This window comes from Bidens hawaiensis, unplaced genomic scaffold (assembly GCF_021521415.1).
Source record: "Bidens hawaiensis isolate Kalapana, Puna unplaced genomic scaffold, B.hawaiensis_p1.1 tig00002338_1, whole genome shotgun sequence".
Taxonomy (NCBI): Eukaryota; Viridiplantae; Streptophyta; class Magnoliopsida; order Asterales; family Asteraceae; genus Bidens; species Bidens hawaiensis.
Window position 1 is genome coordinate 1,921,402 of NW_027491126.1, and position 17,558 is coordinate 1,938,959.

Sequence of the window (17,558 nt, forward strand, 5' to 3'; positions counted from 1 at the left end):
TTATATGATATGGATCAAAAATGAGTCTCTATATTTAGGGATTTACTCTAGTTGCCATATAACTCATCCATATAATAGAGAATGGATTAGAGAGGTAATTTTGATGGTTTTCTTAAACTTTACCCTAAATTATATGGGTTTGACAACTTTAGGGAATAGGTTGAGAATGCTCTAACCGCCTCTAGGGCTGTAAGCGAACCGGACGTCCGCGGACGTCCGGGCGTCCGTTCGGCAAGAAGTTCGTTTATGTTCGTCCGTTTAATAAACGAACCGGACATGGACACAAAAATTTCGTTCGGTAAGCTTAACGGAGGAACACGGACAAGGGCCAAGTCCGTTCGATAGTGTTCATGAACGTCCGGTAACGTTCGTCCGATTACGTCCGGTAATGTCCGTCAGGTATCGTTAGTGTTTATATCTATCCAGTATTATAATTTAACTGCGGAATTTCTAGTGTTGTTAATAACACTTTTATATTACTACACATGTTTGATGTCTCTTGTATTATAGTGATCCACTATATGTTAATATATTAAGTGTTAAGTATATTTGGATGTTATATGGTGTAATTCATAATTTATATGTGAAGTTGTTTAGATATATGCTTGGTGTTAATATGTAACCGTTTATATTTGTCCATTAGTGTTCGTTGTCCATTAATGTTCACATGTTTGTTTGTCCATTAATGTCCATTAGTGTCCGTTTGCCCATTATTGTCCGTTTAAAATATTAAAGGACGGACATGGACAGACACGGATATGAATTTTCGTTCGGTAGAGTGTTCATGAACCGTCCGTTTGTCCGTCAAAAGCTTAACGGACGGACACGGACATGCTCTCGTCCGGTTCGGTCCGGTCCGTGTACACCCCTAACCGCCTCATCTACCCGTATAATTATCATTTGTGGAGATAGTTTTTAGCATTTATGGGAGACTGATTTCAAGGGTGTTTGGATGTTACAACCCAAATAAACCACACGTTATTTAATTTCATTAGCCTAAATTAACATACATTATCATAGTATAATTAAAACATCAAAGCATAGCATTTAACATCTCATTCCAAATATCTGGAACCCCAGGCAGGCACCAGTGGCTACAATCAGCCAAACCATGGCCTGCCCCATGCTGTTTCACGGCTCCATCACCGCCAGCTTGCGTGTAAATCGATGGGTGACCATCTCTTCGTAGAGCAGACATAGTGGTTATATCTTGTAAATAAACAGGGAATCTCATCCTCTTGAGCACACCTTTAAGCACCATCATCTCTTCTGGCACATGAGGGTGACTAGCATACCCTAATGGTTCACTTTGCTTGTAACATTTCCATCCATTGTCTCTATACAACCTTCTATGTGTTAGGTACAACATTCTATGCACAATGTACAACTTCCATTTATTTAATATATATGCACAAGGTACCTGTTATGTCGAGGTGACATGCTACAAATATGACGCGGGACTGACGTGGGTCAAGGTTCAAATCAACCCATTTAGCCCATGTCCGAAGTCCTCTTTGGTATGCCACCATTCGGTTCATGTCTCGGGCTACATGCTTCCCCTCCATCAACAGGTCCCACCTAAAAACATTCCTCCAATTATAAGATGTAAATTGTAATGCACAAGTTATCACTTATAACTTACGAGGTCCATTTGTTAGAGTGCGTCCACCAGTGTGCTGAATCAAAAACCAACACGTCAGCAGCCCGCCAATACTTGGCATTCTCTTCTATCAAATCCAAATGCAATATCCTCTTGTTTCCAGGCCCTTTCTTCAGCTCAACAAGCAGTGGGGCCCAACAAAATTCAATTGATGTTTCAAAATCCTGTAAAACAACACAATGAGCTTGTACTTGTACAATAATACAAATCCTGAAATCCATATATGCATTGATGACTCTATGGTACAACTCATTAATGCATGTATTTTGCGGTTAATAGTTTTAAATACAATCGGTCTCACCGGTGCATGGAAGGCCATCGTTGGGCCTACATAAGTGACCGTTTTGCGGTCAGTTGGCACTACGGATTCGACCAAGCAAACGAGTGACTCCCATTGGTTTCTCATTATGGAGTCACCTACTAACATTATTCTTTTCCTTCTCATTCTTCCAAGAAACTCCAAAGCATCAAACCTGAAAGTGTTTGATTTTGATCCATCAAATCTTAAGGTACAACTTTTGTTGAACAGATTAGAAAACAAAAATGTACAAACCAATAGTTTTTAGGATACACACTAATAATCAAATTTGAATTAAGCTATACAATTTGTTGCAACAAATTATTATAGCTAGGAGGTGTCATTTTTTTGGCCTCCACATAGGCTAAAAAGACGTAAAATTTTATAATAATTTAAAAATAAAATATGTAATGGATTGAAAGTATGTACTTTCAACCCAAGTTCACCTCTATCAGTCATGTTGACACGTGACATGAAACATTATAATTCGAAACTGAACCTAATTATTATAATGTAAGTTTAAATAAAAGAGAAAATGCACACCTAGGAATGTTGCAACCATGCGGCTTCCATCTCCATTTCTCATAATCAGAATCGGGCCTCCCGTTCTTTTGGCAAGTAACTCGGGTGCTAAGATACGGGCAAGTGGCTGCATCATAAAGAGGATATGTTTGATCATACACCCATTTACCCGACCCAAAGTCACATTTTCTTAATGAATCGTGACAGCCCTGGACCATGCTGATCTCCTCATCCTTGTCACCATTGAGCCATGACAACTCCTCGATCTCTAGGTTTGATGCTTCAAACGGTTTAATGAAACTAAGAAATAATGAGAAGGCAATGGAACACAATATGAAGGTGGTGGAAGCCATTGCTTATTACAAAGGTTACAAGAAGACATAAATTGGTGGTATAAAATATAGAGGCAGGGCCAAAGTAAAATTGAGCATGTGGGAACACTTTATAAAAAGTTGGATGAAATTGTGTAAAATTTAGGCATGAAATGCGATGAAATTGAGTCATCAAGAGCCTACCAAGTACCAACAATCATGAGTGCTCACAGTGGCATATAATAATTTTATACAATCAAGAATATATTTCATCATGAAATGATATAAAAAATTATAATTTATCAAAATAAAAATCTATATTAGAGTTTTATCTATAAACCGTATGTTCTAAAAGCTGTCAAAAGCAATAAAACCAGCTTTTTTTATATATATAAATTACTGGTCATAACAATTATGAGGTAAATTGCATTGCTAATTTGCTATATTGTGAGCATTGTAGCTATTTAGCAAAAAAACAGTGAAAAATAATATTTACTGAAGTGCTCCTTTTGAATTTGTGAATTGTGATAACCAAAATCATGACATGAAGAAAATTAACTTTAGAAGTTGGACCCATGTTGGACCATGGAAATGATATGGTTTACACTTTAATGTGTTGAAGGGTGAAAGTTAATTATGAAAGGCATGACAAGTCCAAAGCACCAAGAAGCAAGGACATCATCACTCTACCAACTATCTTTAACAAAAAAAAAATAAAAATTAAAATAAAAATTAAAAAAAAAACTTAAAATCCCACATAATAAATATGAATAAAGGTAAAGAAAGATTACTAGTCTTAGCTTGTTGTTTTTTAATGTTGTCATGAAAGCTTAAAGTTTAATATGAAAAATAATTAAACTAGGCATAGTTTCACTTATTAATTTAATTACACATAGTTTCAATTATTAGCTACGAGTTTGAGGCCCATGTATTACACGGGTAATTGATGAAAGTTTTAAAAGAGAAAATTATGATTTGCCTCCATGTGCTTTAGTGGTACGCAACACGCAAAATCAGACTCGGGCTTGTAAAGCGTTCCCGCCCATAAAGCATAGGGAAGCAAATTATAATTTTCTCATTTTAAAATTTAAACATTAAGAAATATACAATCAACGATGAAATTATCATATATTGTTAATACAATTACAACTTACACTGAAATTACAGGAATTACAAAAGAAACATTATACAAATACTTGACAATAAGAACATTTCCTTGTATACTACATTTGTGCTTGTATCAGATTACCTTATTTATCAAGAATCAAATTCTCTAGCACATGCCTGCTTGTAACTCTTGACAAGGCAACATATAACCGTCCATGTAAGAACACGGGTTCTTTCAAGTAAAAAGATATATGTTGGTTATTTTTTTTATTAAATTGGATACTTTTAATAATATTATACTAACGGAATTTTAATACAAAGTATTATACTAATTGGATCGGAAGTTGAATGAGCATGATAAATTTGCTGTCACCAACCGATATGTATCGAAATATTTCAAGTTTTTTGTTTTAATTTATTATGATTAAAAGTCATATAATCAAGGAATATATGAAATAGTTGAAAGTATTACACAAGGAATGCAATTGGCATAAATATGAAAAAGACATACTAACATGTTTGCCATAGTTGTGAAAACTTTGATTACTGTATGAGTTAGCAAAGTACCACAGGATGTTCTTATATATAGTACTTGAAAATATTAGATAAAGAATGTTTTAAACTTTGAATACTAATATCGTGTGATTAGTGATTATCTTAAGAAGAAGTTGCAATATTTAATTAGATTTATATATCTCTATCTCTATAATAATTTAAAACAATTAAAAAATTATGATTGTAGTTTTCAAAATAACGAAAGAATTCAGATTTACAGAAAACAAGCATGGTAAATGAGCTGACCATATTAAATAAAAAAACTGTTATTATAGCTTGATCATATTAGACTCTTGGAATTCTTTCTTGAAAAAAATCTACCTAAAATAATCTATTGATTTATATTTAGGAAAAACTGAAAAATCAAATCACTAACATTTATATTAGTTAAAAGTGTTAAATAATGAATATCTATAATTTGATACACCCCGTGTGATTAGATAATTTCATTTGGAAAGTTGTTGAAATATTAAACACATAGTAAACCATGATTGTTTTCACACTTATATATGTATTAATAAGGAAAAACATATAATTTAATACTTGATTTTAAGGTTTAAAACTAATAATTATTCGTATGATTAGAATTTTAGCAAGAAAACCAGAATTGTAGATTTCCAAAGTTTCAGCTAAAACTAATAATGGTTTTAATACTTACCTATAATTCTCTTAATTTTAAAATTATTAAATAAAGTGATTTTAATGAAAATGTTAAAATTTTGCACATTAAGCAAAATATAATCAACACAAATATGAATAACGAAAAAACAAACAACTAATGGTATCTTAGCTATGAAAAAATACATAATGAAAAGTTTTAAATAGCCAGTAAATCGTGATTGTAGTTTTCCATATAAACAAAGAATTCGAATTTTTTGGAAGTATTGTAAATGAGTTGACCAGATCCAAAATAATGTTTGTTGAATTTATGTTTTTGAAAAAATATTAAAAAATGAGAATGGTTAAGAGAGTGACAAGTGGCACAAGTAAGTAGTCTTTTATTATAATTGTAGATGTGTAATAAGTGAAACTATGCCTAATTTAATTATTGTAACATTTTTTCATGTAAGATGTTCGAGAAGTAAACCTAGAACATATGAAAGTGAAACGGTAGTATACCTTTAACGACATAGACAACACCCATTCTTCCCTTGACCTTATTTAATCATGATGTTAACTACATTTACTGTGTGAAAAAGATATTGGTGATACTTTTGATGTTTTACTTTAATAATGGGTTGGTTGAGTTATAATTAACTTATAAACTTAAGAAATGAAAAAATAAACATGCAAAGAGAAAAAATGAGTTAGAAAGTCGATTAATCGATACAACGAGTGATGTGCAATGGCACACTTGCACCATACCACTTAATATTTTAGAATACGATTTACTAGACTGTATAATACTTGTTAATACAATATTAGCTTCGAATCGGTTTGACCCCAAACCTTATCGAGTTATAGGGACCCAGACTCAATCTTTGGTATACCAGTTTTAACCATAATATGTTCGCCATAATGATGTCATATACATATACTCATATTACTAAAGTAAAAGGAATAAACCAGTGTAGAACTATATTCTATTGTCCATGTATGATATTATAAACCAACCTGTTATAATTACTACAAAGTATTATTATATATTGTACACAATAACGGCAAATGACAGTTGATCCTAACTTCTGCACAACATCCCGTGGGAAAGCCTCACGGCCTGGTGGTCAGCGTAACAATAATGACATTTGTCGATATGCCACCGCCTGCTCACTCAAATCATCATAGATTATTAATGCGTGCATTCCATTATCGCGGAAATATTCCCCCATGGCACAGCCAGAATATGGAGCCAGAAATTGCAGAGGAGCATGATCTAAAGTGGTGGCTGCTACAAGAATGGAATATTCCATAGCATTCGCTTCTGAAAGAATTTAAACTAGTTGTGCCACATTTGAGTGTTTATGTCCAATCGTTACATAGACACAATACAATGTCTCACTCTCAGAGGTGCTCCTTGAGTTTTAATTCGTTTGATTATGAAAGTTGATCCGGAACCTTAAGTGGTACTCAACTAGTATAAGCAGGCGTCACTCAACCAATTTTGGAACCTAATTGAAGTTCGAGTGAACTGCGGTTTTCGTCCCTGTGCTTTGTCTACATTTGCAGTTTTAGTCAAATAGTTTCAAATTTGTGATTTACGTCTCTGTGGTTTCATTTCACTTACAATTAAACCCAAATTCATTAACCCCGTTAAGTTTGATCCTTAAACCCATCAGTGTGCCCCTCTCGTGATGGGCATTTTTGTCCTTTTTCTCCCCAAATAAACATCAGTCGTAATTCGCAAGCCCCATCACGTGAGGGGCTGGGTGTATTTGGGGAAAAAAGGACAAAACTGCCCTCACGTGAAGGGTAAGTTGATGGGTTAACAATCAGACTTAACGGGGTTAATGAAATCGGGTTTAATTGCAGGTGAAATGAAACCACAGGGACGAAAATCGCAAATTTGAAACTATTGACTAAAACCGCAGATTTAGACAAACCACAAGGACGAAAATCGCAGTTTACTCTTGAAGTTTTAAAACTTTAATTTATTATTATTATTATTATTATTATTATTATTATTATTTTAAGTTCTAAACATTTTAGTTTAATTGGACACTGAAGAAACACTAGTTTAACCCTCGGCCTAGATAGCTAGGCATTATGCTAAAGTTAGTCTTTCCCACGGGGGTAATAAACAATCTTGTTGATCTGAGCGGAGTAATATGTAAAATAGAACAATGTGAGCTAGTTACGAGAATGAGAGGGGGGGGGGGGGTTTCTTCTCGTAACCACCATCCGACGTGGGAATAAGTATGGGTGCCTGTAAAATTTACGAGAGCTAAGTACTAGTGAATACTTGCGTATGAATCAAAACCCTTTTACCGTTGGTGTTAGGATGGCATTTATAGCCGAAAGATAGGAGATAAGAAGTGCGTCAGCTGCGCTGTCAGAGGATCCACCAATCAACGAGCTTGCACGTGCTCAAGGAAAGTTGACGGATAAAGCAACTAACCGATGGTGTCATTCATACTATGTAGTACTATTGCTGTGTTGTCGTCTTTTTACTGACTGAATGTCTCTTTCATCAAGATACTCCCTTTTTATACCATACCAAGGATGATACTTAGAGTCAAGTCGTCAATCCTTCTAGAGTGACAGAAGTGACGCATGGCGTAAGGTGAGACTTCCGCCGTCGTCATGTTCTCTCATTGTTTTTGGATTTATCAAGTGGTGATGTTCCACGGAAGGCGTAGACCTTCCCGCAGAGGCTTCTATTTCTTGTAGGTGTGTCTGGGACCCTACCTCCTCCTACACAATTCTAAATTTTGTCTAAATTCGGCTTCATTAGTTTTGTTTTTTATGCAGGCTTTTTTGGTTAATTTAAAGTCTATGTTGTTTAGGCGTGAAGAATAATAGTTTGGGCCTAAAGGGCCAAGTCTATTTGTCCTTTTAGCTTTGTAGTTGTTTACTTGTTTTAACTTTGGTAATGATGCCCAAAAGTAACACTTCGGTCAAAGCCCAAAAATTTGGTAGTAAACCGAGATAAAATTTGGTTCAAACCGCACTACTACATAACCAAGAGTTCAAGACCCAGTGGTTTTGATGATGTTTTTGACTTATCAAGTAGAAAACGGTAACACAACCACAACGTTTTTGTAAAAGTTACCAAAGTTAAGCGCAAACACATGTAACAAATATATAACGAGTTCTCAATTCAATTCAAGACCAACTCGAAAAGCTTTGCTTCTATAAAATAACTGTAGTTGTTTGTTAGTTGTGATTAATATTCGCTTTAAAGTTGGTTAGCCCGTGTTCATGTACACCATAATGAAGAACTAGAATTATTTTATCAGGTAATTTAATTTTTAATGTTATTCTTTTTTTTTATTCTCCTTACATTTAATATAAACATTTTTGCCATTATAATGCTTAATCTATACTATATTATAATAATACATACGGCTATGTCAAAAATGTAGTCACACATAACTTTAAGAGTTTAAGTAATTACAACTTTTAAAACTTATTGTATAATCCTTTTAAACATGTTGTTAACTTAAAAACTAAGTTCTCCCATGAGTTTTTAATTGCCATAACCTTTCTACATGTTAACATTTTTTAAAATATACATTAATAAAAACTATCAGTTTATTTCGTTTGAGTATGATACCGATATAGTTTTTTAATTTAAAAAATAATTTGTTACGTGATAACCAGTGTCTATATTCTCCGTCACACCACACGGAAATCTCTCGTGATCAGTGTTGCAAAAATCCCGACAAGACACCGATTAATCCATAGCTCCCACTTCACTGATAATTTTGGGCTAGTCAGCTAATTAATCGGTCAACGGTCAAATCTGGTTGACAGCTTCTGACGAGATTCCGACAAAAATCAATGGTTTCTGGAGAGATTCCGACCAAATTCAGGGGGATCCGGCGAGTTTTCAGCGAATTTTTGGGCAAAATATGTTTGTGTATGTATAAAACTGAAAATGAAAATTACATAAAAATGTATGTGTATGTATAAAATTGAAAAATACACGTTAAAGTCTGATCCGATTAATCCCGATTAATCTCGATTAATCGCTAGTCCCCAGCCCACCACCCGACTACCGACTATCGATTTTTACAACACTGCCTGTGATAGGGGTGTTCTTCGGGTTTGTTTTTTGGGTTTTTCGGGTCGGGTTATTCGTGTTTCAAAGTTTTAAATCTTGACCCGAAACCCAACCCGAATATCTAACGGGTTTTTCGGGTTCGGGTTTTTCGGGTTTCGAGTATCCTATAAAACAAAACAAAAAACAACAAAATTTAAAAACAACATATTATTCTTTGCTCGTAAGCAAATAATCAAATAATAAACCAATATAACTTGATACAACTATCCAAAAGTAGAGTAAAACTAACTCGAACCATAATCGTCTTCAATCAGGCGTGATTGGGATGTTCGACTACAGTTGTTATTAGTAATAAACAGAAACATAAATTAACAATAAACAAACGATCTATAATAGTTGTAATGACAACAATCGGGTAGAACTAGATTTTGATAACGTTAGTGGTTAAGACCAAGCCTATTATAGCTAAAAATATATTTAATTTCAAAACTAAAAGTTTATTCGGGTTATTCGGGTTGACCAAACACTTATAAATCAAACCCGAGAACCAACCCGAATTATTTCGCTTCGGGTTCGGGTTAGACTTTTTTCAGGTTTGGGTTTTTCAGGTCGGGTTAGTTCGAATTCGGGTACGTGTTTTCTCAGGTTGAGTTTCGGGTTTCGGGTAAAAGTGTCCCCTGGACTGTGACAGTAAATAGAAAAACATTTAATAAATGAGGGTCAAATATGCAATACAAGGTTTATTGAAGTGTTACAAGAGTAAAAAATATATATATATTGTCAATACAATTTACATAAACCCTAGCTTCACCCCTAAACCTCACAGGCTCTAATACTTGCAGAGGTCAAGCTCAACAATGGCGGCATTTGACTATGCACAGAACCTGTATGACGTGGCTCTAAAACCTAGACTCCTCCGTTCTCTAATCAACGAACACTTTCCCGAAGAGAAGCAGCAATTGGGCGATTCATCGAAGCTTCTATACGTTGCCTCTGCAATCAGAACTCATCAACTGTTGTCTGAACAAGTTCTTCAATCTGCTGATAATAAAAAACAGATTGAAAAATGGAAGTCAGCTGTTGACCTTTGGGTTGACCGTGTGCTAATGCTGGTGTCTAGTAATATGGTGAGTTTCTATTCAATTTGCATTATAAGTAATGCTGTTAGGTCTATGTTTTAGGTCATAAGCCTAATTGTTTATGTTTGCTTTGTTCTTGTTCGTTTGTTAAGTTTTATCGGACAAGGTTACGGTTCTAGAACGGCTAACTGAGCGTAGTTTATTGTTTGTGTTCGTTCGTAAGGAAATGAACTTGTTTGTGAACGGTTCACGAACACATACGAACAAACACAAGTGAATGCAAAACAATGTTTTTGTGTAATTAGGATAATGGAAAATGGTTAGTGTCAACGGTTAGGTCCAGTTACGAGTTTGTGTTGGTGTTTTTTTTCACATCCGTATTTGTATAAAAATTTTACATGTAACTTAATTACATAATTCTCATATATAATTTTGTTTTATAGTTAATAGCTTTGCTTAAATCTGTGATAAGATTAGATAAGTCATTGAAAAGTATTCAATGAAGAAACATAATCAAGCAAACATTAACGGACGTAAACGAACACAATTGAACGAACATGGATTGTGTTCATGTACGTTGATTTAGTTAATCGAATGAAATTCCTTGCTCATTTATTAAACAAATGAACATATATGAATTTCCTGCCGAACAGTTCATCGAACGTTCGATTCGTCTACAGTCCTCTGCTCAAATAAAATGTCTTACTTGAGTTTAGGTTTACGTGAATTATGGTTTAAATTTAGAGACTTTAAGCAGCTAAAATGTAAGTTACAGAATATATTGGTTAGTTCACAGAAGGGAATATAATGGTATGATTGTTTTCGGGGGTGTTTGGGATTCCTTATTTTCATCAACTTATAACTTATAAACTTTTTGAAAAGTTAATAAGGTGTATAAAGTGTTTGGCAAACCATAAGGCCTTATGGATTTTAACTTATGGTGAAGGCAAAAGAGAGGGGTTTTGAAAAGTTAGGAATATGTAACTTATTAACTTAATGAGTTTGATTTACCTATTACACCCCTCTCACTCTTAAACCTTATTACACTCCTTTTAAAAAAGAGTGTCTCTTTTGGTCATTTTGGTTTTCCCCAACATATAAGCTAATTCAAACATTCTTTTAAAAACTTCTTTTCAAAATTTCATAAGTTTATAAGTCCTTTTAATCAAAAGTCCTTTTTCACTTAAATAAGCAATCCCAAACACACCTTTCATGTAGTTTGTAGTCTAGTTCATAACTGTAAATCTAACTTTTCGATATGTGTGGTGTTGCCAGATAAATGCTGGGCTGGAATATGTTTGTTAGGCGTGACTTGTGAAGGATGCAGTTCTGAACGGTTCCTTGCATCTTACTCTGCTTGGTTTCAAAAGTTGCTTACACATCTTCAGGTATTTAGGACTTTAGTCTTTCTTCTGCTTTTATAGTTTGATTAATATTTGTGTTTATGGTGCACCGTGCATGTAATGTCAAAGGATAGGAGGTTATTCAACTTCCCGAGCTATTTTGGAATTTCAAATATTATCAGTTTCGTGCAATGGTTCTTAAATAAAATTAATTTTTTTCGGTCTCTGAAAATGTTGTTAAAAACAATAAGAAACTGTTTTTTGCTCCAATTTCAAGGTTGTGCTTTTTTAAAGATTGTTAAAAGCTGATGTTTTTTTTATCTAACACAAATTTTGATCTTGCATATAAATCAGGCTCCTGCAGGGTCTAACCTTGTGAAAGTTGCATGTTGTGGCTCAATCTCAGATCTTCTTACAAGGTATGTTTTTAATTTGTTCTAGCCAAATTACAAACATAATACTGTTCAGAAATGAAGCTTTGCATTAATTTGTGGTTATTAAGATTTAGACTAAGAAGTGGTTGCCGAGACAGTGAAAAATAATGTAAACACACATGATACTTTTATTAACCTCTAAATTTATCTTGTTTGACTGGTTGTTGCCACTATTTTTGAGGATTATTGATATTCTTTGAAAACACTATATGTTTTATAACTTTTATGCTTGAAGCATGTCGTAACCTTTCCATTTTAAGTTTACGTGTTTTGCCCATTAACAACCATTATAAGATATTAGTAAGATTCATTCTGGTTCACAAATTTCTTCAAATTTTATGGGTATTTTAAGCATTTGAATATTATTTAAGGACTCTATACATGAAATTAAACGTTGCATTATTTTCGGGATAAGTGGAGTGTAACATAACTCACAATTACTTAAAAAAACATGAATGTCGCCACATGTGGAAACATAAGAGTTATGATATCTTAAATATACCGACACTCTTAATTTTGCGGGGCTGTTACTTCTTATTTTGCGGGGCTGTTACTTCGTATTATTCGGGACTGGTATTAATGTTAACTATATAAAGAGTATTTGTGTAATTCTAATATACACAATAAATTGTAACCTTTACTTGTTTTCACCTGAACTAGGTTGAGTGGGTTTCCAAATATGAAGAGAGATGGATCTTCACATGCTGCAAAGCTTCTTCAAACTGTTTTAAAGCTGATACAAGAGGATAGCTCTGATGCTGTATGTATTGGTATTATCATTATTTATCTTTATTTTTATTCTGAGGCTAACAAAAAGCCCTCATCAGAAAAAAAGTATTTCTTTGCAAATGCCCGTATTATGAAACATGTTTTTTTTTGCTTCTGGTAAACAACTGTTTTGTTTCTTCTCTGCAGGACGGAGCTGTTAATTTGTTATGCACGATTTTGACTTCATTTCCATCATCCCTCCAGAAGAATTATGATTCTGTAAGTTGCCTGTCTCTTTTTTTCAAAGTGACCAATGATCTTGTTTGTTTTAGCATATGAACACTCGAATGGAACAAAATTTTTGGAACTATTAATTTATTTAGTCTTAGCATAATAGCAATTAAATATATATGATCCGTTTTTAGCTTATCACTTTATGCAACTTGCAGTATGACCATAAAATAATATCAAGCAATTAATGACACATATCATTTGTTGTTATGGCCTAATAGGAAAGTTATGAAGATGCTAACATAAACTCATAGTTATCAAAGGCGCTAGGCGCATAGTCCTCACATTGGACTTAGGCGCAAGGCGCAAAAAAAAGTGAGGGCCTAAGAAAAAAAAGTGCACTTAAATAAAAAAATAAAATATATTTTGTATAAGAAAAATAATACTATTCTTCATATAAAATAAAACAAAAGCTATTAGCCTATTATATAACATATAATATCATCTAATTAGTACTAAAAGTTCTAGAAGAGTCAAGTGTCAAATGTATTTTCAAAACTTGAATTACAAAATGTTCAAAACATGAAAACCAAAAGTTTTTTGAATATGCTTGTTTGTTACTAGACATTATTTTTCACTTGCTATCTTCAATATTCAGCAATTATGGTTTTAACTGTATATCTTCAATATACAGTTTTGATGTTTGAAAATTTGTTTGGCAGGCTGAAACTGCTATTGTTACAAAGATTATGTCTGGGAAATGCAATGCTCAAATGGTGAAGGTTAGACCGTTTTTTAATGCTTTGACATTTGATTGTAGATTTGACAATGTTTGACCCATTTTACTTATGAATGACCAGAAACTAGCTGTTTGCTTATCTTTACTTCCCAAATCAAAAGGGGACGCAGACAGCTGGTATTTGATGATTCAGAAGGTGTTAATAGCTATTAATGTTCTTCTGAATGATGCATTCCAAGGTTTAGAAGAAGGTAAGTTGATAAGACTTATTTTGTTTATGTTTGACAAGTACTTACTTTTTTTATGTTTACTAACTGCAGAAACTAAAACCATGAGGGCGCTAATCCCTCTAGGAAATGACCCACCTGCTCCTCTTGGAGGCCTGTCGATGTTTGACATTTCTAATAAGTCAACAAGGGTAGAACGGGTTTCTATGGCTAGTATATCTTCTCTGATGCTTTGCTGCTCTACAATGCTTACAACTTCTTATCCCGCTCAGGTACCACATTTTATGGTTAACTGACCTTCACATTTTTGTGGTTAACTGATCAAAACAGTTTATTTTTGCGTGTGCTGTAACGGTTCGTACTCGGTTGATCTGAAACACATTATGTCAAAATTATTTAGCAGTTATTGATGGTTAGTGTGCCAAATATAATTACCAAACGGCAAACGTTATTTAAAAACCTATATAGATTTTCTGTTAAAATGGTTTAGGAGATCATATGCTACAAAATTGTATTTTGGGTGACTTTTGACTCATTTAACACGTGTGACTTTTCATTAGTCTGTAATTTTTGTGTTACGGGTTTGACTCATTAGAGTTAAACATAACTTTAGTTATTACATTTTGTATATAGTTGTTATGCTAAATAAACTAATAAAGGAATGTGAGTAACAAGCATAACATGTTTATTTTTGGTAAGAAAAGTTTTTGATTAGCCAGCATATCGCTAAAGTTAGCAACCAACTTACAGAATTTAACTGTGTTTTTCTTTCAGATAATCACATCTTTAAGGACTATGTTTAGCATTTCTAAAATTTTATTATTTTGAAAGTAGTCTTAATTCTTTAAAATAAATTGATTAGTGAGGTTTGGAAAACAGTTTGTGTGACTTTCTATCTGTTCTGCCAATTTGAGTATTTAGGGGGTGTTTGGGATTGCTTATTTTTACTAACTTATAACTTATAAACTTTTTGAGAATTAATAAGGTGTTTGGGATTGCTTATACTGCGAGAGGAAAAGTTTCATAAGTTACACTTGTGTAACTTATTAACTTAATGAAAAGTTATAAGGAGGTAAAATAAGGAATCCCAAACACCCCCTTAAATCTCTTTTCAGCTGCATTATTTCCCCATTGTTACCCGTTAGGGTTAAAATATAACGTGAATCAACCAATCCATAAGTAAATATGTTGAAATGTCTACATATAACTTCACATTTGATTAATCTAAAGGCGTAAACGTTATTTAAATTTCCTTGTTTTCTTATCGCAGGCTAAAGTTCCTATTCAGTTATTATTAATGCTTATTGAAAGAGTGCTGATGGTGGATGGTTCCTTGACACAAACCTTGTACCCAACTATAACTTCAATGCAACAGGAATATGTATGCTTAGAACTCCCCGTTCAGCATTCTCATAGTTTGGATATCCTATGTGGCATTGTCAAGGAAGCACGCAGGTGACCTATAAATTACATTCTTTAATAATAAACGCATCTCTCTTGCCAACGTGTTTTAACATGGTTCTTCTCTTTGCAGTCAACTGTTACCACATGCTGCACACATTATACGAATTGTAACAGAGTATCTTGGGAAATGTGAATCACCCCAACTTAGGATAAAACTCTATGCTCTCATAAAGTTAATGCTGCTGTCCATGGGTGTTGGTAAGCTGTTAACTTTTATTCGATTTAAAACTTTAAACAAGTTCATTCTTTTTATAATTGTGGTTGTGTAATTGAGCAGGATTGTCACTTTACCTAGCCGAAGATGTTGTAAACAATGCTTCCATTGATCTGGATTCAGTAGGTGATCGTGGTAGTAATTCAGAATCAACTCAAAAGAAAAGAAAACATGAAATGACAAATATGCTCCTTGGAAATCAGGCTGAAACAAGTTATTTACCCAAACACCCTGTTCCAATTGCTGTCAAGGTTGCTGCACTTGAAGCACTAGAAACACTTTTAACCGTGGTATGCATGCATGTGCTGTTTGACTAAATGCGGTCAACTCTAAACTTTCTGTGTTTTATGCTTCTGTAAACTGCAATTTTCTTGTTGATGGCAGGGTGGTGCATCGGGATCTAACAGCTGGCGACCAAGTGTAGACTCACTTGTTATAACTGTAGCTACAGATGCTTGTAAAGGCGGATTAGTAAAACCAGCAAATGATATTTATAATTCACACAACAGTAGCTCCACTTGGGCTGATTTTCAGCTTGCTTCTTTACGCGCTCTTTTGGCGTCTCTTCTTTCTCCTGGACGTATTCGCCTTCCGTATCTGGCCCACGGTCTTGAGCTTTACCGTAAAGGTATCGACCTTATTTTTAGCAAATTTTGTCTTTAATGTTAACCTGTAGCATTCAGCTCTACAATTTAATTTTGTTACAACATATGCAGGTAGGCAAGAAACAGGAACAAAAGTTGCAGAATTTTGTGCACACGCGATAATGGCTTTGGAAGTTTTAATACACCCGAGAGCCATTCCATTGATAGATCTTGGATCTTCAATAAACGACTACCCCGCTAATGGAGTAAAAAACAGGTTTATGGAGAACTTTACATACTCTGGTGCTGAAAAACACAACTTATATCCAGGTGGCGGGTCCAGAAACGAGCCTGAAAAACCAGAATCAGAAAATGATGATCTGTATGAAAAATGGGTAAAAGATAATGATGGAAGCGAACCACCTGTAACCGAGCCAGAAAATAATGAAATCACGCCAGAAATAGCAGAAAAGTCTGTTTCCATTGAAGTGGTAAATGATGATAAAGGAAAGGGGATTTTGGTGGAAACACAATCTGCTGAAGAAGTTAACAAGCAGTCTGAAAGTCAAAGTCAAACGGTTGACTTTCGTGCGTCGGACAACATGAAGGCGAGTATTTCAGAGCCGACAGGTAAAGCATTGGTATCGGGTCCCGTGGGAGGTATGGAGTTGAAGTTCGATTTAGGTGATAATGGTGATGATTCGACGGACGAGCTTCCAGATATTGTTGACGTGGAACCAGATTCTGATGAGGATTAATAGTATTAGGGATCAAAAATTTTGATAGCATCCATGGAGGTAACATGTTTTATGTATTTTCTTGCAAATGCAAAATGTTTGAAATATGAAATTAAAAATTTAGTGACAAATTTTAGAGTATTCTGGTAATGGGGTTAACTTGTTAAAATGAAGTTTTACAAAAAAAAAAAAAAAATTGTATGTATGATCTTTTTTATATTTATTAACTTGATTTGAGTTTATTTTGCGCTTGTATTAATATAAATATGTTATGTAAATAATTTAAAAATTTGTTTATAACTTATAAGTAGGAAAATAATTAATGTAGTCGACGTTTTTTAAACATTTAACATTTGTATATTTGTTATTAAAAAAAAACTTTTTCTATATTTTATAAGGGTAATATTATAGTTTTACAATTTTAACAAGTCTAATGTTATTTTGTTTCACAAATCCTTTTGGATATTTGTTTGGACATGGTAGCTATATGGGGGTCCAAAAGAACATAAAAGCATACACGTGCTCTCCCTGTTGATGTTATAAAACTCATGTTTCATGAAGGAAAACGTGGTCACGAAAAGAAAGTTTGTAAATTAAAACCAGCTTTTAAGTTTATGTGGGGGCGGTTGATTAATATCAACTTTGAAGATACAAGTTTTCATGGTTTTTGAGTACAAGGGGT

The 17,558-nt window shown here is 33.8% G+C and overlaps 1 protein-coding gene and 1 pseudogene across 4 annotated transcripts; one reads left to right on the plus strand and one right to left on the minus strand.

Annotated features, from left to right (window-relative positions):
* Window positions 1-961: 961 nt before the first annotated feature.
* Window positions 962-2,848, minus strand: LOC143618407 (protein trichome birefringence-like 36; annotated as a pseudogene). Its single transcript, XR_013151003.1, has 5 exons — window positions 2,502-2,848; window positions 1,962-2,133; window positions 1,643-1,824; window positions 1,421-1,578; window positions 962-1,337 (listed from the first exon to the last, which is right to left on the minus strand). The product of XR_013151003.1 is annotated as a protein trichome birefringence-like 36 (transcript).
* Window positions 2,849-9,953: 7,105 nt separating this feature from the next.
* Window positions 9,954-17,061, plus strand: LOC143618766 (uncharacterized). Of its 3 annotated transcripts, XM_077090863.1 has the most exons (13): window positions 9,954-10,247; window positions 11,471-11,583; window positions 11,893-11,957; window positions 12,633-12,732; window positions 12,888-12,959; window positions 13,634-13,693; window positions 13,772-13,901; window positions 13,971-14,149; window positions 15,148-15,332; window positions 15,412-15,539; window positions 15,619-15,845; window positions 15,940-16,183; window positions 16,272-17,061. In XM_077090863.1, the coding sequence occupies exons 1-13, from the start codon at window positions 9,974-9,976 to the stop codon at window positions 16,895-16,897; spliced, it is 2,403 nt and encodes an 800-aa protein (XP_076946978.1). In that variant the 5' UTR covers window positions 9,954-9,973; the 3' UTR covers window positions 16,898-17,061. The 3 variants fall into 3 exon arrangements, with proteins under 3 accessions (XP_076946978.1, XP_076946977.1, XP_076946979.1); XM_077090862.1 differs by having other exon boundaries at window positions 13,772-14,149; XM_077090864.1 differs by lacking the exons at window positions 9,954-10,247; window positions 11,471-11,583 and having other exon boundaries at window positions 11,945-11,957; window positions 12,633-12,742; window positions 13,772-14,149.
* The last annotated feature ends 497 nt before the right edge of the window (window positions 17,062-17,558 follow it).

What these genes read in the sequence shown, in the direction of transcription:
- LOC143618766 (XM_077090862.1), top strand. Translation starts at nt 9,974, where the DNA reads ATGGCGGCATTTGACTATGCACAGAACCTGTATGACGTGGCTCTAAAA. An exon ending in CAACTTCTTATCCCGCTCAG is followed by an intron (nt 14,150 to 15,147) that starts GTACCACATTTT and finishes TTCTTATCGCAG; the next exon opens with GCTAAAGTTCCTATTCAGTT. An exon ending in ATTGTCAAGGAAGCACGCAG is followed by an intron (nt 15,333 to 15,411) that starts GTGACCTATAAA and finishes TTCTCTTTGCAG; the next exon opens with TCAACTGTTACCACATGCTG.